General features: G+C 37.9%; 1 protein-coding gene across 3 annotated transcripts in view; it reads right to left on the reverse strand.

The window, feature by feature from the left end:
• Positions 1–21713, reverse strand: part of LOC143863620 (histone-lysine N-methyltransferase ASHH3-like) — a 47367-nt gene that overhangs the window by 12167 nt on the left and 13487 nt on the right. For 2 of the 3 annotated variants that reach the window (XM_077374344.1, XM_077374343.1), the window contains 8 exons: positions 12609–12687; positions 12293–12464; positions 12138–12218; positions 11581–11764; positions 11448–11475; positions 11187–11280; positions 519–570; positions 355–440 (listed from right to left, as the gene is read on the reverse strand). In XM_077374344.1, the coding sequence (XP_077230459.1) occupies positions 375–440; positions 519–570; positions 11187–11280; positions 11448–11475; positions 11581–11764; positions 12138–12218; positions 12293–12464; positions 12609–12687 (756 nt within the window). In that variant the 3' untranslated portion in view covers positions 355–374. The remainder of the gene's footprint in view (positions 1–354; positions 441–518; positions 571–11186; positions 11281–11447; positions 11476–11580; positions 11765–12137; positions 12219–12292; positions 12465–12608; positions 12688–21713) is intronic. The other variant, XM_077374345.1, reaches the window with a different exon arrangement.

The raw sequence follows: 21713 nt of genomic DNA on the forward strand, positions 1-21713 counted from the left end.
GACGCTCTTCAACAATAAAAAAATTTCATTACTGAATTCCATAGCACCATAGAACGCATGCCTGGATACAAATTATTGGATATTATAAGAAACTGGAAGAAAATCCATGTAAATGTGTGGATTGAAACAATGCTAAAACACCGTAATATCCCAAACGGATTAAAGAAAGAAGAAAAGATCTAGAATGTCTATCAATCCAAAATCCATGAAAATATACCACAAATTACATATCAAAGAAGTATGGTTACATCTACAAAAAATTTGCAAACAGTTCGCCAACCAATAAAGAGAAGTGAGTTAATTATGTACAAGATAAAGACAAGCAACATAACTAGAATGCTCATAAAGACATACCTTATGATAGCATCACAAGGTCAGAGAAACTCCCAAGCTGCCTTTGACATGTCAATAATTGCTTTGTTTCTATCCGTAAAGATAACCTACCATAAAACACAAGCAGAGAGTTTATTCACAGAAATCTCACAGCTCCCAAAGACCAATACAAAATTACCACATACAGTGTGTTTTCTGGAACTTCTGTTGAAATGTGATATATATCCTGCATACCACCTGGAATATTTCATATATATGCTCAGCAGAGGTTTAAAGCAATAAAATAAACACTAAGCATGTCAGAAACAACACTAAGTTTTGAAATCTTCAAAATAGTAAAGAGCATGAAAACATGTAGCTGAAGCATAAAATAGACTAATATTTTACTAACTAGGGCAGTATACAGCTGCGACGAGTAGATGGAAACTTTTGATAATTAATTAAGTTTAGTTTTCCATTCACCCAAAAAAAAAAAAAAACTTTTGATAACTAGGTACAAAAGACGGTTTTGGGACTAGACAAACAATAAAATAATATAAAACCCAGACACACATGAACATACCAAGCACACTCAGAAAGATATTGGGATCATATCCTAAACATTCCCCTTCAAATAACATACACTGAGATTTCCCAAACTTGAGGTAGAAGCTCCTACAATAGATGTCTTTGAAAGATTAATCTTTTAATGCTATGACAAATTAGTCCCTTTTTCCCAAAACATAATTTGGGAACATACGGAGCACACTCAGAAAGATGTTGAGAACATATCCTCTACATTCCTCATCAACCTCAACACAGCTTGAGATCTCCTGAACTTGAGGAGTAGCTCCTATAACAGATAAGTTTTCAAATGATTAATTTTTTAGTGGTATGACTAATTACTCTCAGTTTCATCCTAAAACATAGTTTTTCTTTTCTTCTCCTATTTTATTTCAAGTTTGTTTTTTCTTCTCCTACGATATTTCATCATGATGTCAAATCCATATATCCATTTCCCATTTCAGCCTCTCCAGTCAATCTTGAGCATGACACACAAAATTTGGCCAATTGATCAATTGGTGTTGCCTTCTCTATGAATACACAAATCTCTCAAAATAAGTGTCTAAATCTCCAAGGAGGCGAGGACTCCCCAAAGCTAACGAATAGTGTTGAAGGAATTGCCTTCAACCCACAACTTTGAATCACCATTTTAGATTCTAAAGCTCATCCCTCTTTCTATGTTATTACTAGAAACTTTGATAGTCTATTATTGTCCATATTTTGCGTAAAAACAGCGATGGACTAGGTTGAAAGCAAGCAAATATGTATTTTTTGGATAACAACGTCTGAGAAAAGGTTAAAGGTGTTTGATCCTAAGATTGATGATCATTTTGTTTCAACAGACACTAACTTTCTTGAGTATGGTCCTTATCATGGTTTTAAATTTCTATTGAAACCAACACGACACAGCGAAATATTTTTGTTTCCATCCCACCAAAATACGCATCGAAACCGAAACACATATTGAAACCAAAGTCGTAAGAGTATTAGTGATATACTATACTAGCACATGTTACATAATCTAATTTATATAAATTAAATGTAAAATGAGGCGTATGTATTATAAATAAATATCTACATGAATTATATATGAAATGTGGCATGTACTGAATTATCAGACATAAGAGATAACCCATGTTCACTAGGTGTTTGATGTTGTTAATCCATTATGGGTACTTTTTTTGCTTATGCAATTGTTTTTTTGCATGTATTTGTGCTTATTCTATCATTTCCTGAAGTTTCATCTTAAACGCCCATCATTTGCATATATTTCCATGTTTCCATGATTTTGTAGAATTTCCACTGAAATTTCTATCCGAAACTTACATGTTTCCATTTCCACCATGACTAGGGGAGCAACCGGGGTCGGGCTCAACCTGAACCCGACTTTGGCTCGGTTGGGTTGGCATTTCTTCGGGTTAGGTTGGGTTCGAGTAGGGAAAAGACAACCCCATTTAATTTCGGGTTGGGTAAGGGTTGAGGCCTTGGCTTAGATTGGGCCCAAGTATGGATAAGACAACCCGATTTAATTTAGGGTTGGGTAAGGGTTGAGGCCTTGGCAACTCAACCCGACCCAAACCCGAATTTCAGGTTAAATGGCTCAACCCAAGGGTGGGGTTAGGGTTGAGGGAATCCTATCTTGGGTTGGGTTAGGGTTGGCCTCAACCCGATCCAACCCGCCCCGAGTCGCACCCCTAATAATGACCGGAACTCATGCCGAAACCGAAACTTAAAACCTTGTTCCTTATTTCTCTCCTCTTGGCTTTTCGCTAACTTTCCCCCTCTCCTTCGGAGAACGTTGGAAGAATGGAAAAGGATGATGTGGAATAGTGTTACCTTTTGTATATTGTTTTTTCCTACACCTATTAAGTCGTTACCTACATAATTTAGAAAGGAGGAGACACAACCATAAAGGAGGTCTATGTTTAACTCACCAAGGAAGAGATATAGAATCTATTGGACCTCTCGAAGGACATAATCATGTCTCAACCTCATATCCAAATTACATGTATTTCATTGAATATTGTTCCTTCAATTGATCTTGTGCTTTCCGGTTATCATGATATGTGTGTTGCCTTACGTAAAGGCATACAATCATTCGCTGCACATCCTTTAGGGCGAGTTTGGATTGCCGGATTAGGGAATAAAAATCAGAGTCTGATTCTTTCTACGCTAATTCACGTGTTTGGCACGAAATTAGGAATGGCTATGGGACACCAGGCGGAAATAATGTTGGAATTTCGATACCCACCCAAATAGGTGGTACTCTCTCTCTCTCTCTCTCTCAAACAGACACCCGAAAGCTATGCCTCTCAACATCTTCTTCCTTTTCCCTGAAGCTATGCCTCCCCCCCCCCCCCCCCTGGCCCCTTCTCTCTCTCTTTCCAAAACAGCCACTGGAAATCTATTATCCTCTCTCTGTCATCATCTTCTTCCTTTAACCCATCACAGTCTTGTTGAAGATCACCCTCCAAAGCACTAATACAGAGCTCCTTATCAAAATATACAGTTGCCTGCTGAGACAGAAAGAAAAAAGAAACATCAGTTTTTTTTCTGGGCTGTTTCAGCAAGATATCCGGTTTCTTAGTCTGAGATGAAAGGAGAAATGAAAAACCCAATTTCTTTTCAGGGCTGTTTTAGCAAAACACCCATTTTTTTCATTTTTCTTCATGAATCTATAATTATCAATTTGTTTTCCGTTTAGGAATTTTTTTTATTAGGGTTTGCTCTGGCAGGATCTTTCTCTTGGTGTTTCTAGGGTTTGGTTGAATCGCTACTACAAGATATTGTAGATAGGGTTAGGATTTGATTCTCTTCCTTAGGGTTAGGATTTGGATGTCGGGATTTTTGATTCACCAAAACGATTCCCAGCAAAGCAGCTAAGGTGGTTTATGAGAGATACGAAAATCATTCGGTAGAGAGAAGGGGGTTTATGAGAGATACGAAAATCATTCGGTAGAGAGAAGGGGGTTTGGGAGAGGAGAGACAGATGTGAATATTATTCCCTGATTCTTAAAACTCATCCAAACATCAGAATCGGAATTGTCAATCCCTTTACCAAGGGAATTGGTATGAGAATGTAATTTGATGCCCATACCGATTCCTGATTCCTGTAATCCAAACATGGTATGTTGTCTGATATTTTTCATTGATGTTATTTCTAGTGTCACAGAGGATTTGGTAAAACCTCAATGGAAAATCAATGCCAAAAGATATTTGGGAGATATCCCATGCAGAAAGATATTTAGTAGAACCTCAATGGAAACTCTCAAAAGAAACGACATTTGTGAGATATCCCATGACGTTTAAAACACAGTGCCTGCTAAGCCCAATCATGGGCCTAAATAGCAAAGAAAATTTAAAAATAAAATAAAATAAAACAAGTTAATCACCAAAGAAAAAAATAATATTGCCATTTATCAAACATTTCATAATTCAAATATATCGTAAATTAAAAATTAATGGCATATTATAATTTTGAACATATCCTCTCAAAATATTTTTCCATATACCCCTGGAGATATTTTGCTTTGACTCAATGAAGTTGATCTTTTCACATGCTCGGCATTTGAATAGCTTATTATTCAACTAAACTTTCTTATCATTAAATAGTTTATGGAAAATGCTAAAAAAAGGGCTGTTATGCTCCTTACTACCATACACTTATTGGGCCTAACTTGTGCCTCGTCTACAATTGTATCCATTGATCCAAACGGCAATCATAAGTCCGGCCAAATGCAGTTGAGAACACTTTGATCAGATGATCCTAGGCCTTTGAGGCTTTGATCCATCAAACCTCGTTTACGGTTCTGCCAAGAAATGATAAACAATTGATCTTTTAAGTTCTTTCTATTATACATGGGATGTGATCCAAGAGCACCTTTATCACCGCGAGAAAGAAGCACTAGCAACCCTGTTTTATTTTCATTTGCAGAGTTTAAGTAACATAAAATGGTGGGGACCATCAACTTAAGCCATAGCTTACATAACTCATGTTAGTCTATTAATAACTTAAGAGGTTGGGACTTAAATTAAATAATTACTTAGTAGTCTTTTACGGTGTTTAAAAACGTGAATGCGGCTCGGAACATGGACCGAAGAAAATCCTAGACAACTCGGCACGACGCGGTTGAGTACTCGGTTGACGCATTCATAATTCGGGAGAGTCAAAGAGTTTTTATTGACTCTATAGGACAAAACGCGCAACGCGCAACGCGACCAAGGTAAAAGGGAGTCGACCCAAGGGAGTAGATGTAGACACAGAGGAGTCTTAAAACTATGGAAAAAGGGAGTCGACCCATAAGCCTATATGCCTATGGGCATTTTAGTCATTGCAGTGATTGTACAGCTTTTATTATATTAATAAAAGGGTGAGGGGGAGATACCCAACTCACACACTTTCTCTCTAATCTCTTTTGCAACATGGTATCAGAGCCCTAGGGTTTCTGATCTCTAGAGAAACCTTTACCCTCCATCTTCTCCATCAACCCTAACCCTAAACCCTCCCCTTCTCCCTCTCTCTCACCTAACCCTAACCCTAACCTAACCCTAATCCGCTACAGTACTGCTACAATATCGCTCCAGTACCGCTACTTCTCCTCTCTTTTAAACCCTAATCTATTATACCCTCTAAAACCCTCTTTTACACCCTAATCTATTTTCTGGTCTTGCGTTTCATTGTTTTTCTTTGCTCAATGTGCTGATCTTCTTTAATCCTCTTCTCCATTTCTCTTTCAGCATCTTCCTGATTCTTTATGGGTTTCTCTATACTCATGTCCTGCACCTTTGACATCGTCATATGACTCTTTCTATTGATTAGTTGGTTCTGCCTATCTTTCTCTCCTTTCTATTTGCTGTTGCCGTTGGTAGTGGTTTCTTTATTCGTCTATATTCGTTGTCGTTATGGATCCTCCCGTCATTGTTGATCCCTCCATTGGCATGACCACTGATGTCAGTGCCTCTACCACAACCTCGGCCCCTTCTTCTTCTTCTTCTTCTTCTCACTTGACACCTGTGGAAAATTCTTACCCACAGTTGAATATTGCCAAGTTTGATGGAACCAACTATTTACCGTGGAAGGTTGCGATTGAGACTTACCTACTTGGGCGAGGCAAAGTCCATTTCCTTCGTGAGGATCCTCCTTCGCCTAAGGATCCTACGTATACTCGCTGGAGCAGGAAGATGCATTGATACGGGGTCTTCTATGGCAGAGTATGACTCCTGATATTTATTCTACTCTGATTCTTCTTCCGACTGCGAAGGAGATCTGGGATCATACTGCAGTGACGTATTCTGGGGTTGAGAACATCACTCGTATATGTTCCACTTACTCTGAGTGGATACAGCTCCGTCGTGACGACCTGTCTCTTGAAACTCATTACGAGAAGTTCATCTCTTTATGTCAGCAGCTTGATGTCTTTCTGCCACTCACTTCTGATATTAATGTTCTCCGGCGTCAACGGGAACAGATTCGAGTGGTGCACTATCTTGAGAGCCTAGGCCCAGAGTTTACCCATCTGAGCCATCAGATTCTTGGTTCTGGTAGCATTCCTTCATTGCGCGAGACTTACTTCCAAGCTCAGCAGTGCGTTAGCGAGACTCCCGCCCTACTTCTGACCGTTCGACTCTTGCAGCATATGATGGTGGTGGTGGTACTCGTCCTTCTAGGGGTGGTGGTTCTTTTTCACGAGCTCGTGGACGCAGTGGCCGTGGTGGTGGTCGTGTTGGGAGTGGGTGTGGCCGTCCTTATTGCACCCACTGCCAGCGCGATGGCCATGTCATTGAGACTTGTTACACATTGCAACCCGAGCTCAGGCCGCCTCGATCAGCTCACCTTAGCAATTCTGTCCCATCTGACTCAGTCGTCTCTGCCCCTGCCTTGCCACCTGCTGATGACTCATTCTCCTTTACGCGGGCAGACTATGAGGAGCTCCAGCGCCTTCGACAGAGTGCTTCCCAGGCCACTACGGGCTTTGCCCAGCCACGTAGTTCACATACTACATTACTTTCTAGCTCTGGGTCTTGGATCATTGACTCAGGAGCCTCGAACCATATGACCGGTAACTCATCACAGCTCTCTTCTTTTCGCACTTTTCCATCTGCTTTTCAGTCCATTACTTTAGCTGATGGTTCCACTACCCCTATCACTGGTATTGATACCACATGTCCTTCACCTAATCTTCCGCTATCTTCAGTATTGTGTGTACCTAAATCTCCTTTTAGTTTATTATCTGTTAGCCAAATTACGAAAAATCTTTCTTGCTCTATCTCATTCTTTCTATCTTACTGTCTTTTTCAGGATCTTCCGACTAGGAGGACGATTGGATCGGGTCGTGAGGTGGATGGCATGTACTGTCCTGACTGTAGCTCCTCTTCGTCAGCTTTACACAGTTCAGTGGATGCCTTTCAGTGGCACTGTCGACTGGGTCACCCATTACTTCAGCGCCTCCGGGCGACATCCTTAGTTCCCTCTTCTGTCTCTCCATTTCATTGTCAGTCTTGTGAACTCGGGAAGCATCATAGAGTGTCTTTCCCTTCTCGAGTTGTCACTAGAGTAGATAGTTTATTTCAGCTCGTTCATGGTGATGTATGGGGACCTTCTACGGTTGCGTCGAATAATGGATTTCAGTATTTTGCTGTTTTTATTGATGATTACTCTCGAATTACTTGGCTGTATCTATTGAAAGACCACTCCCAGGTCATCTCTGCATTTCAAAATTTTCATAATGAAATAAAAAACCAGTTTAGTTGCAGTCTTAAATGCATGCGTACTGATAATGCACGTGAGTTTTTTTTTCTGGAAGTGGTGGCTTTGAGGATTATCTCTCCTCTCATGGCATTATCCATCAATCCTCTTATGCATACACCTCGCAGCAAAATGGTGTCGCCGAAAGAAAACTGCGCTATCTACTTGAGGTGGCTCGCACTCTCCTCTTCCAGATGCATGTTCCTAAAACCTATTGGTCTGACGCCATTTCCACTGCTTGTTTCCTCTCCAATCGTCTTCCATCTTCGGTGCTTCATGGGGATTCTCCATTTCACATCGTTTATCCACATTAGGATTCATTCCCTCTTACGCCCCATGTCTTTGGCTGCGTTTGTTTTGTCCATCATTTGGGACCTGGCCGCGACAATCTTGACCCTCGGTCAGAACGATGTGTTTTTCTGGGTTACTCTCACACCCAGAAAGGATATCGTTGCTATAGTCCGCGTCTGCACCGTTGGTATGTATCAGCTGATGTGATATTTTTTGAATCAGAATCATTCTTTGGCTCTACCTCTGTTCCTCATGTCGTCAGAACGGAACCTGATGTGACCATTTCTCTTCCTGTTCTTCCCCCTCTTCCACCGACTTCCTTAGCACCTCCTCCTGCTTGCCCCACTTGACAGGTTGATTCGTGTGCTCCTAGGGTGGATCGTCCTCCTACTAAAGTCCAATATCAACGTCGTCAACAACAGGCACAACTTCCTCACACCGACAAATCGTTTTCACAGGCAGAGATCTCTTTACCCTCTCATCAGGTACCTTCGTCTCCTGTAATTGTTTCTAACTCTCATATCGCTTCACGTACTCGTTCTCATTCTACTGCTCACCCCATTTCTAATTTTGTCTCTTATGATCGTCTAACTCTTCCTTTCAAAAGCTTTGTCTTGTCTGTGTCTTCTGCTGTGTCACCCCAGTCTCTGGATGACGCTCTTCATCACCCAAGATGGCGAGCTGCAATGGATCTTGAAATGGGAGCTCTGCATTCTAATCACACACATGGGATCTAGTTTCTCTACATGCTGGTGCTCGTCCTGTAGGATGTCGTTGGGTGTTCTCCATTAAATATCTACCTGATGGCACCGTTGATCGACTAAAGGCTCGTCTGGTGGCCAAGGGCTACACTCAGACATTCAGTGTCGACTATCATGAGACGTTTTCCCCAGTGGCGAAGATTCCTTCTGTTCGGGTTCTCCTCTCCCTTGCAGTCAATAATGGATGGCATCTTCACCAGTTAGATGTGAAAAACGCTTTTCTGCATGGCGACCTCCTTGAAGAGGTGTATACGGAGCAACCACCAGGTTATGTTGCTCAGGGGGAGTTGTCCTCATCAGTCTGTCGCCTTAGAAAAGCAATTTATGGGTTGAAGCAATCGCCGCGTGCATGGTTTGGTAGATTTAGCGAGGCAGTTATGAGGTTTGGCCTCAAGCAGTGTGGTGTGGATCACTCAATATTCAGTCATCAGTCCTCAGCATGATGCATTATGTTAATTGTATATGTCGATGACATCATTATTACAGGGAGTGACTCAGGGGGAATTCGGAAACTGAAAGCCTTCCTACAAAAAGAGTTCGCAACAAAGGACTTGGGACGTCTCAGATATTTTCTTGGGATAGAGGTTGCATATTCTTCTAGTGGCTAGTCTCTATCACAAAGGAAGTACGTTCTAGATTTGTTAGAAGAGACAGGAAATCTTGTTGTGAAACCTGTTAGCCGCACCCATGGATCCAAATGTGAAGCTGGTTCCAGAAGAGGGTGAGTTGTTGAAGGATCCTGGTAGGTATAGAAGACTTGTGGGCAAACTTATATACCTTACAGTTACTCGCCCTGATATATCCTATGCCGTTGGGGTGGTTAGCTAGTACATGACCTCTCCTCATACTTCGCATTGGAATGCAGTGGTTCAAATACTCAAATATCTGAAAGGTGCACCAGGAAAGGGATTATTATTCAAAAGACATGGTCATACACGAATTGAGGGGTTCTCAGATGCTGATTGGGCTGGATCTCCTGCGGATAGGAGATCGACTACCGGGTATTGTACCTTTGTTGGAGGTAACCTAGTTTCATGGAAAAGTAAGAAGCAGGATGTCATTGCAAAATCAAGTGCAGAGGCAGAATACAGAGCCATGGCGCATACTACGACTGAGATTATTTGGTTGAGATCACTCCTAGCTGAGATTGGTATTGTGTTTCCTTCGCCGTCACAGTTGTATTGTGACAACAAAGCAGCTATCTATATTGCGACGAATCCAGTCTTTCATGAGAGAACAAAGCATATTGAAGTTGACTGTCATTTCATTCGTCAGAGAATCCAGAAAGGGGAGATACGCGTTGTATTTACTCGTTCTGCAGAACAGTTGGCTGACATGTTTACCAAACCATTAAATAAATCAAAACTGAGTGACATATGTAACAAGCTAGGATTGTATAATTTATACATTCCAGCTTGAGGGGGAGTGTTAGAATAAGCCTATATGCCTATGGGCATTTTAGTCATTGTAGTTATTGTACAGCTTTTATTATATTAATAAAAGGGTGAGGGGGAGATACCCAACTCACACACTTTCTCTCTAATCTCTTTTGCAACAATGTTTACACTTAAAGGGGGGCTTTTAGAGTTGAGATTAGATTATTTCAAGGGTTATGAATGATTTTAGGGTTGCTTGAGTAAAAAGGGAGTTACCACAGTAAGAGGGATGCATTATCGGAGATCAAGAAAAAAGAAGTGGAGGTTCTCCCCCAAACTGTCCATATGACCACGAGCACCATTTTGGTGTATTTTGATCTCTCTCTTGCTCTTTCTTTGGAGTCATAGATCAGACCTATTCCTTTTAATTCTGCTGTGTGAAGATGTCCGTTTGGGATGAGACCAAGACCATGTGGCTCGCCTAATGCTGTTCTATACAAGATCAAAGATATTGATTGCACTAACATGCCCCACTATGGGACCAAAAAAAATGCATGCTGCCGATGATCCCGTCAGTGATCGTCTTCCTAGTCACTCTCTTCATTTATATGGTATGCAGGTTACGTCATTAATGCATAAAATCAAGTTCATTGTATTGGGAATTAATAAGTCATGATTATGGTGGTTTACATCATTATGATCATGGAGAAAAGATAGGATCCTGAACCAATTAGTGTATTAGATCATGTTCATCTCATTGGAAACTAAATGTTTGAACTTTTCTCACTAAAACACCATGGTAAAGTTCCTACAAATATTTTCAGACATTGCTGAGAGATGTTTTGTCTGCATTGGTAAAGACTGTAAGTCACAGACAGAGACTGCAAAAAATATATTAAGTAGGCAGTGCAAAGCTATGGTCCTAAGCTATAGCTTTACTATACATAGCCATGGAGAAGTCACATATCTATTCAAGTCTACTCAATTTTCTCCTTCAGGAAATACAAAAAGAATAATGTAAAAAAAAATTGGCCATTCAAAAAAAAAAAAAAAAACCTGAGTCAAATTTTAATGCAAGAAAATTTCATTATAACATAAAAAAGAAGAGTGGTGTGGAGCAAAAGATGTCGGGTATACCTATTTTCACGGGGACACCTTACTCGAACAAACTCACCAATACAGTTCCGAAAACACATTTTCCTTTGATAAGGCGAGCCACAATGCGAACTCCCTAAGTATCATGAAACAAGTAACTCAAAGTAATGAATAATGAACCAATGAATTCAGAACCCTCAAACAAAGACATCTCTTTCACTGCAAAACTTATCTTTCTTACAGGGGATCACAATCATCTAAAAATACACAACCATGGAATTAAATGAGAGACAAAAAGGATACCTCTATCCAATCCTCCAGTTGGAAAATCCTTTAAAAACATAAGTTTCATCTAGTTAGACAATCAATGAAAAACTGTATATCATGATTACACATCTCCTGTTTGAACTTGGTACTATATCAAGTAGCCACTTACTTCTACATCTTTTCCAAATAGAAGTGCTTTCACGGTAGGAGATGAGGCGGCCACCTCGCAAGCAACAAGTTTTAGTGCCTCATCTGACGATGACAACTTTGGCTTACCAGGCTTAGTACCCAGCTTTTGCCTGCATCCCAAAGCACCACAATGGCACTCTTGATCTGCTCCAAATTGAACATACCTGTAGATTCCAAAGAACTGATGAATTATTAAAGAGAAATAATCTAGGAAAATGAAATTGTGAAGGACAAACACAACAGATTGAAAAGCTCCAAGAATAAAAACAATTTGCAAGCATGCATGCTTACAATCATGGTTTTAAATTTCGGACGAAATCCAAAATTTACAGATTTTGGTCAACCAAATTCCTAAATTTTGGATTTCGGTTTTGATTTCAGCCGAAATTTGGTCATTTCGGCCGACAGTTTCGGTAAGGACCAAAACCGAAGCCGAAATTTAAAACCATGCTTACAATATAAGCCGGCATGCAATGAAAATGTGTAGGTGCATTCAAGAAAGCATGCATGATCACGAAGTGTTGTGAGGGCACATACTGATAGTCATAGGTCACATCCTCGCCCCTTTTTATGTTGCGAGTTGCAAATATGCCGATTCTGGTTTCACCATCAATTCTCCTAAAACATCAAATGTATATAAGATAAATATAGCCATCGTGAATAACAAAACATGAATAAGGGAAGTAGAGAACCATTTTTGCATCTCTGTATTTGGCTGACAGCTATGATTTATGAATCTAGACTTGTTTCCCTTGTATGTGGCATCAATCACCATATCACGATTAATTTCACATAAATAGAAATTTGTTTCCCCACGGCGTTTCATTCCCCAAAGCCTTTCTTCACAAGTTTTATCATCAATAACTGCGATGAAATAAGAGGAAAAACATCATCAACAAAATATACTCCATATTCCCCCACCCCCCAAAAAAATAAAATAAACGCACACACGCACAGAAGGCTGCTTAAATTTTAGTGGGAGACTTGTAAATAATTGACCATAATCACCTTCTCCAACATACTCTATTACAAACTCTCCTTGCTTTATATCTTCATCTGCCACAAGCCCCAATCCACATTTCTCTGTCTACAAGCAACATCATAACTGTTTCAACAAAATAATGTAAACAGAAGCTATAGAAAAACATACAAATATAGAACATGAATCCAATAATTGGGCCTGTAAGCATTGGCGATTTTTATTTTAGAAACCAAGGCAAACAGAGGTCCTGGGTTTATACTCTCCTTTATAAAATAAATCACTAAAACCATACGTCTACGTTTATCGAGAAATGCTACAAAAAAAAAAGCATCATCCATGATAAGTTACTATTCAGATGAATTAAAGTGTATTTCTCAACAAGACTGATCCAAGGAACAAATAGCTATATCGTGACAAATTTGAGGTCTTTCAACAGCGATATAAAGGTTTCAAAATATTTGTAAAAAAGATTAAGAATCAAATACCAACTTTCTATCATTCATTGTAATAGTTAAATAAAAACTGAGACAATTGCCAGCTGGACAAGCTTTATCAAGCATTCAATAGATTCTTATCATCAAAATTTTCCAGTATTAAGGCTGGCATTTGCCTGCTTGCACATAGAAGGAATGGAAAATCAGCAATTATCTTTTTCCAGGTCAACACAAATTGGAATGATTTTTCAGAAGCTCAGGAATGATAAAAGTTCAAACCACTGCAATTGTTAGCTCTCAAAACTTTTAATAGTTAATAGTATATTGTGATGATAACAATTCTACTAATGAATTAACAAAATACAAGTTTTGATGTAAATCAGATTATGTTCATATTCTTGCACATAGAAGGAATGGAAAATCAGCAATTATCTTTTTCCAGATCAACACAAATTGGAATGATTTTTCAGAAGCTCAGGAATGATAAAATTTGAAACCACTGCAATTGTTAGCTCTCAAAACTTTTAATAGTATAGCGTGATGATAACAATTCTACTAATGAATTAAAAAATACAAGTTTTGATGTAAATCATCTTTGATCCTAATCTCCATCATTATGTTCATATTCTTGCACATAGAAGGAATGGAAAATCAGCAATTATCTTTTTCCAGGTCAACACAAATTGGAATGATTTTTCAGAAGCTCAAGAATGATAGAAGCTCAAACCACTGCAATTGTTAGCTCTCAAAACTTTTAATAGTATAGTGTGATGATAACAATTCTACTAATGAATTAACAAAATACAAGTTTTGATGTAAATCAGTTTTGATCCTAATCTCCATCATTATGTTCATATTTTATATAATAGGTGCCAGAGTGGGAAGTGAATGCGAGAAGCTCAACCCACTATAATTAAAATCATAGTAGTATATTGTTAAGATAACAATTCTACGAATGAATTAACAAAATACAAGTTTTGATGTAAATCATATTTGATCCTAATCTCCATCATGTGCTTATATAATTGGTGCCAGAGTGGGGAGTGAAAGCGAAAAGCAATATGGAAAGCGGAAGAGGGAAGCATGGGGTCCACAAAAAGAGAAAATGCGGATAACAACTAGGAAGCAATGAAGAAAGTAAAGAAGAAATATGTGGAAAGCATCGTGGGAAGCGAACATGAAGTGTGTAGGAAGTGTTAATCGAAGCAAACGAGACGCACATAGAAATATACAGGGATATAAGTTGAGAAGGAAGGGCTACTGTAGTTAAAGAACACTTCATGACAGATTAAATTACAATTTTTAGAGATTCTTTTCTTCTTCTTTTTTTGAAATGGTATTTACAAGGTTGAAGTTTCATTCGTTTTGTTAAGTTTTTGAGAAAAATAATCACCCATTTTTTATTTGAAACTTCAAATTAAATTCTAAATACACTCCTTTGGAGTTACTAAAAGGTTAAGACACTATTTTAGGAAAAGATAATAACCTAAATAGGAAGTGTGATGGAAGCGCACTTCAGATAAATTTGGGAAGCGAGCTTCCAACCCAACTAAGGAGTTCTCGGTAGATATGGTTTATATACAGAGTCCAGGAACATATAGAAAATAAATATGAAGGACTTTTAGAATGAAATTTGCACCCCACAAGTGCATTGAAAGTTACCTGTCCACTTACTAGGTCATAATTTTGGTTCTTCTTCCAGTCATTTTAAAAATAAACATATGATTTTTCCTTATTCTTTCAAAAAATAATCGAGTTAAATCACCACAGACCTTCAGACAAGCTTCAGATATCGTTGCTGCTACATTCTGTTCAATATTCATAGCCGTTCAAATATCTAGATTCAAGAAATGCCAGAAGTGTAGCAATCACAATTTAAAAACCCCGTGAGTCAATCATCAACTCGCCCAAATCGACTCGGTTTTACTTTGTCCGAGTTCTCACTCGGCTCAAGTCCAAATTTGGCCCTAGTGAGTCAATCAAAACTCCTTTGATTTGTCCGAGTAAATGAATAATTGAGCATGCCAATCATTGGATAGTTGGAGTCCACATGGTTTTGCCTTGGCCAAGATCTCATTTAAGTCCATGTTTTTAAACACTAGTTGTAGTAGCCACGTATCAGACTCTAAGCTATATGTTGCAAATTTCTCTTGTTATTTAAGACTAGGAGTTCTACTGATTATCAACATAGAAACTACAAGTGATTTGCCACCTTGGAGCCTAGGTAACTAGATGAGTGCACAGAGACCAAGAAAGTTAAAAAAAGAGTACTATTTCTATAGTTAATGTAATGGCAGTCATACATGCAAAAGTGATCAGAAAAACATACAAATAAGATGGAAAGAATACATATCAGAGTGCTCATAAACAATATTTTTTGCCCTTACGTAGAGGGAAACCTTCTAGGGATGGTATTTACTGGATATTGCCCGTAGTCTGATCTTGGGTGTGAGCATATGCTATGAGCTTTCAGGAAGTACTCATTTTCCCCTTATAACGCCAACATTACAGTTCACATGCTTCTTAAACGTTGATAGATTTGATCTATAGCCATCACAATAGAGTTCAAAATATTGATATCAACCACCATGTTTCTATCCTTGACTTACATCTTATAATAACTCGACCTCATCTTCAAATTTCATAGTTATTCCAGGTGGACATCGACTAATGGATAGTCATTCAGAACTTGTCAAGTTAGTGGAACAGTTGTGCTATGACTATTGATTCATTCCTATCCAACTGAAAAGCAAATAAACAAAAAAAACACTTTAATTTCAAGGTGCTACTATATAAAAATTAGTGTATACATTTCTTTGATTTGCAAATTCATTCATGGCAACTGCCACTTAATCGGTATCCTCAAGAAACAAAGAAAAACAAAAGTATATAGACTCGCTTATTTGAAAAGCATGAATTTTTGTTTACCATAAGTCTTGCCAAAAGTGATGAATACCACCCAAGGATTTAAATTTCAGTTTGGGTGTCAGTTTCGGCCACCACCGAGTCGAAATATTTCAGTTTCGGTGGAAATTTCGGCCGAAAACATGTCTAATCAGGTATAAAATTTCGGTATTTTTTAAATTTTTGGTGGATTTACAAAATTTCGGAATTTTCCGACGAAATTTCAGCGAAATTTCAGCGAAATACGGTAACAAACCAATTCAATGTACTTTCGGTGTCGGTTTGGACCAAAACCGAAATATTTAGGCCTGAATTTCGGATTTCTGACGAAATTTAAAACTATGATTTACGAACTTAATTTTCCATACGCTTTACGAACACTCTCAAAAGTCAAGCCACTTGCACAGTGCTTGTTTTAGCCATTGATAGGCTTTCAGTTTAAGGCATCTCAAACACGTCCAGTCAATCCCTTGATTTTTTATTCAAAACAATGGATGAGGATCAGCCACAATGTTTTACTACACAGCCAGACTAGAGTTTTTTGTAAAAAACTAATCAAATCATACAAACATTCAAGAGGAAAAAGAAGAGAGAAAAATAGTGGCGAGAGATGGTGATGAATTCTCATTAACTTTCAAAATGAGGGCCAAAATATGTTATATATACCTGATAAAAGACTCAAATACCCATAACTGAGGGCACTGAAGCGAAACATTTGAACACATTCATATACATTTCACTTCTCTCGAATAAAATGGTAGTCAATGTCCATATGTTTAGCCTCGGCATGAAAGTCTGGGTTATTAGGTAATTTGATTCAAACTGATTATCGTAATAAAGAGTGTCACAAGCAGAATCAATGAAAATCTTCTATAAATGATGCCGTACCCAAGCAACTTATGCACCAGTAGAAGTCATATGTAGTCTACTTAAGCACTAGATCTAGCATTTTTTCTTTGCTTTTTGTTGTTCCGTGAAATCAAACAGTTTTTCAACATGATACAAAACCTTGCCAACGGCCTCCCTGTATCTGGTCACCAGCCTAGTTGGCATCTGGGTGTCCTATTGGTCTCTTTATCCTGATCAGTGCCACAAAACAATGCATGGTCAAGAATACCTCTGACACACCCCATGATCCTCCTGGCTGCTCGTAGATGCTCCATGCGGTCAAGGTTTGAAATTTCGGTTTCGGCCTCAGCCAAAAATGAAATTTCGGTGGAAATTTCAGTGGCAATTTCTGTTTAGGAGGAAATTTCGGTAAACATCTTATAATTTCGTCCGAAATTTTAAATTTTGGTTTCAGTTTTAAATTTCAGTTCCGGCCGAATTCTGAAATTTTGGTATTTCGGCCAAAATTTAAAACCAAAATTTATTGCACAAGTAACATCAAGTCTCATAAATGTGAGGTATTGTAGCACTTCAACCATATGATGATAGTGGAATGATTCTTAACTTTATTCCTTCTTTGCCACTGAACTTCTTGTTGTGAATCGATGGGGTGATAACCGGTTTACAATTTATCTTGTGAAATCTGTTGAGGAGATCAGCGGCATATTCCACTTGCATTAAAACTTTAGCTCTTTCCATTGTTTTGAAAATCTTACAATTTAAATCAAATCTTATGGATTTCGATTTGAATCTCATGATTGAATCATAATTTGCATGAATCATGCGATTTTCGATTGAATCTTACAATAATATGATTCATCCTAATTAAGTTTTAGATAAAGGAAAATAGGACTTTCTTTCGAAAGGCTCCATTTTCCTTCTACATTAGAGAAGCCTTCAAAAAACTCCTTGTGAGATAGAAGACAAAGAAGGAGGAGTTCAAACAAATCAAGCTAGTATGAATCAGTCAAGCACTATGCATGAGCTTGGGGCATTGCGTACATCGATGAGGGATACGTCTAAAATAGGGAATAAATCGACGACTTACCATTTTTTTATAATTGATATTTGTCATTTGATGTTTGATACTTTAAAAATTGATATGATCTTGGGACTTTTATTATTTGTAAGATTATTATCCAATGTGCATGGGTTTGGAAGGGAAATAGATGATTAGTAGGTGGCAAGTTTGTTAGCAAACAATTCGTATTATGATATTGAATAACTAATCATGGTAGTTCCAATTTAACACAATGAATTTGGATGAAAAATTAATAATTTACTATTTTATGATTTTCTTATTTATTTATAAATTTTTATTTTATATATATATATATATGTATATCATTACTATTTTTATTTTTTTATTGATATATATATATATATATATATATATATATATATGAGAATTTATATGATGCCCGACCGTCAAAACATAAAGGGCACATATAGACAAAACCTGCTGCCTTGAGAACTGAACCAAGGAAAAGTCAAAAAAGGGGTTTCTCTTGGATTAAAAATCAAGGGAGAGATGGTTCTCTCTCTCTCCGCCCTTTAGGTTTTGACGGCCGGGCACCATATAAGTTCTCTCTCTCTCTCTCTCTCTCTCTCTCTCTCTCTCTCTCTCTCTCTCTATATATATATATATATATATATATATATATATATATATATATATATATATGAGAAAAGTGTAGCTACACCGACGGCTTAAAATACAGTGGGCCCCACATTGTTTGGGTGATGCAAACCATTCATTTGATGGGCCCTCACATAGATAGGGTGTGCCCAAAAAATCAGCTCCATAGGATCATCCCAACCCTACGATTTGTGGAGGCAAAAATGGACGTGTAAAAACCTTCACAAATCTGTCCATTTTTTCCTCCACAGTTTGAAGGGTTGGGATTATCCAATGGAGCTGATTTTTTTAGCACACCCTATCAATGTGAGGGCCTATCAAATGAATGGTTCGGATCACCCAAACAATGTGGGCCCACTGTATTTTAAGCCGTCGGTGTAGCTAAGTTAGCTACACGTATGTGTAGCTATATATATATATATATATATATATATATATATATATATATATAGCAGAAGAGAAAATGAGAGAATTGTTTGAATTTCTCCCAAAATTCTATGAGAATTAGACATCACTTTTTTTTACTTTTTTTAACAAAGGCAACCATTCAACCCACATATTTTCAATCCTACCCCCTGCTTTATGCTTTTTAACAAAGGCACCCATTAAAGCCCCATAATTTCAATCCTACCCCTTTTTGGAATTATTTGAAAAAGCAAATCATGATTTGCTAGCCACCTTCTCCAAAGGCTACGTCTCGCCCATCCTTTGCAATTGTATGTGTTCAGAGATTTGTCTTATTAGACGTGGTGAAAAACTGCACGGAAATACTATTTCTTGAAAGGTGGCTAGCAATAATAAGCTTGGTTTTAAATTTCGACCGAAATCCAAAATTTCGGATTTCGGTGGAGACCGACACCGAAATCGAGTAAACCTGAAACGGTCATTTATTTGGGCCGAAATTTCGGTTTTTCCGAAATTTGACCCAAAAAAATGTTTTTTTAATATTAATTTAATATTTCACCGAAATTTAATATTGAATAAAATATTAGTTTCGGGTCAAGTACCAGATTTCGACCGAAATTTCGAAATTTCACGGTCTGAAACCGGTACCGAAACCGAAATTTTAAACCTTGATAATAAGTACAGAAAGGAGCTAGCAATAATAATCATTACGTAGTATAGTTTTGGAGGGAAATTACGGACAACGGGTACCTGTATATGACAATTACAGAAAAAAACTACAAAGAAGAGGTATCGAAATATGACAATCACGAAAAAACTGTTTTTCCTTAGTAATTTTTTGAGGATATTACGAATTCTACAAACCTTTAAAAATATTTACGAATTCCAGGCACCTTAAGAGGAACAACATATTATGGAAACCTCTATAGATTGGAGGGCTAGGGCCCAATCACATGGGTCTCACATTTTCTGTGGTGATCCAAACCATTCATTTGCAAGGTCTTATCGTAGATAGGGGGTGTACCAAAAATCAGCTCCATAGGATCATCCTAACCCCTCCATTTGTGGAGGACAAAACTGGGCAGATTTGTGGATGGGTTAGGATGATTCTCCAAAAATGGATGGGTTAGGATGATTCTATGGAGCTGATTTTTGGTACACCCCCCATCTACAATAGGACCTTGCAAATGAATGGTTTGGATCACCACAGAAAATGTGGGACCCATGTGATTGGGCGCTTCAGCGCACCATAAGCTTGGTGAGCTTAAGCGCACCAACAGTTTCCTCATATATATATATATATATATATATATATATATATATAGAGAGAGAGAGAGAGAGAGAGAGAGAAAACGGTTCTTACACATATGTGTAGAGAGTTCTCTACACACTAGCTTAAAATACAGTAGGGGCCCACATTGTTTGGGTGATCCAAGCCATCCATTTTAAAGGCCCTCACATAGATAGGGTGTTTACAAAAAATCAGATCCATAGGATCATCCCAACCCTACGATTTGTGGAGGTAAAATTGATGTCTTTAAACCTTCACAAATTAGTCCCTTTTTTGCCTCCACAGTTCGAATGGTTAGGATGATCCTATGGATCTGATTTTTTGTGGACACCATATCTATGTGAGGGCCTTAAAAATGAATGGTTTGGATCACCCAAATAATGTGGCCCCCATTGTATTTTAAGCTAGTGTGTAGATAACTTATCTACACATATGTGTAGGAACCGTTTTCTCATATATATATATATATATATATATATATATATATATATATATATATATATATATATATATATATATATATATATTGGTGTTCCGGGCCCATGCTATGCATCGGTGTAAAATGGTGGGCCCCACCATATGAATAGGTTTGGGTAGAGATGGTGACCCTACTCCATCAAAAACATGGTGTAAAATGGTGGGCCCTATGCATGAGTTTGGGTGGAGATGAATGGGCCTACCACATCAAAAGATGAGGTGTAAAATGGTGGATATCACCCTATGCATGAGTTTGGGTGGAGATGATGGGCCCGCCATGTCAAAACATGAGGTGTAAAATGGTGGAGACTTCAACCATGTTAGGCATAGTTATAAAATGTTGGGCCCTACCCAATCATAGCATGAAAAAGTGGGCCCCACCATATGCATGGGTTTAGGTAGAGATGGTGGGCTCAACTGATCAAGTGTAAATGGTGGCCCCCACTCATGCTGTGCTTGGGTATAAAATGTTGGGCACCACCCTATCAAAACAAAACATGAGGCATAAAGAAAATCTTTTCCAATAAAAAAATTCTTGGAAAAAAGCAAATTATAATGGAAAGAAACATGCTTAGTATATATTATAGATAGATAGATAGATAGATAGATAGATTAGAATGAATCTTACAATTTACAATTTGACCCCTATTACGATTTACGATTCGATTATGAATTTCAAAACATAGGTTGGATCTATCTCACAACGTAAAAAAAATTCTAGCCATCTTTAAGATTTTGAATAAAAAAGTTGTCATTTCCAATAACAACAATATCATCTACATAAACCAAAGCTAGAGTCAAACCAAAGATGTATATGATGAAGAGTATCTGACATACTTATTTTATATCCTCTTGCTATAAGATCTTGATTTTGAACCGGTGGCTATAAGATCTTGATTAATCCTATCATACCATGTTTTAGCCAATAGATGGATTTCTTGAGTTTGCACAAATAACTATCTTTGTTTTCCACTTCAATTTTAGGTACTCATGTAAGAAATCATAATTTTAGGTACTCATGTAAGATATCATTCTTAATATCCATTTGATGTAGCGTCCAGCTAATGAATAGCTAGAGATAAAATGAGCCTTA

Source organism: Tasmannia lanceolata, unplaced genomic scaffold, assembly GCF_043159265.1.
Source record: "Tasmannia lanceolata isolate RefF3 unplaced genomic scaffold, GAP_Taslan_0.1 ptg000044l, whole genome shotgun sequence".
Lineage (NCBI taxonomy): Eukaryota > Viridiplantae > Streptophyta > Magnoliopsida > Canellales > Winteraceae > Tasmannia > Tasmannia lanceolata.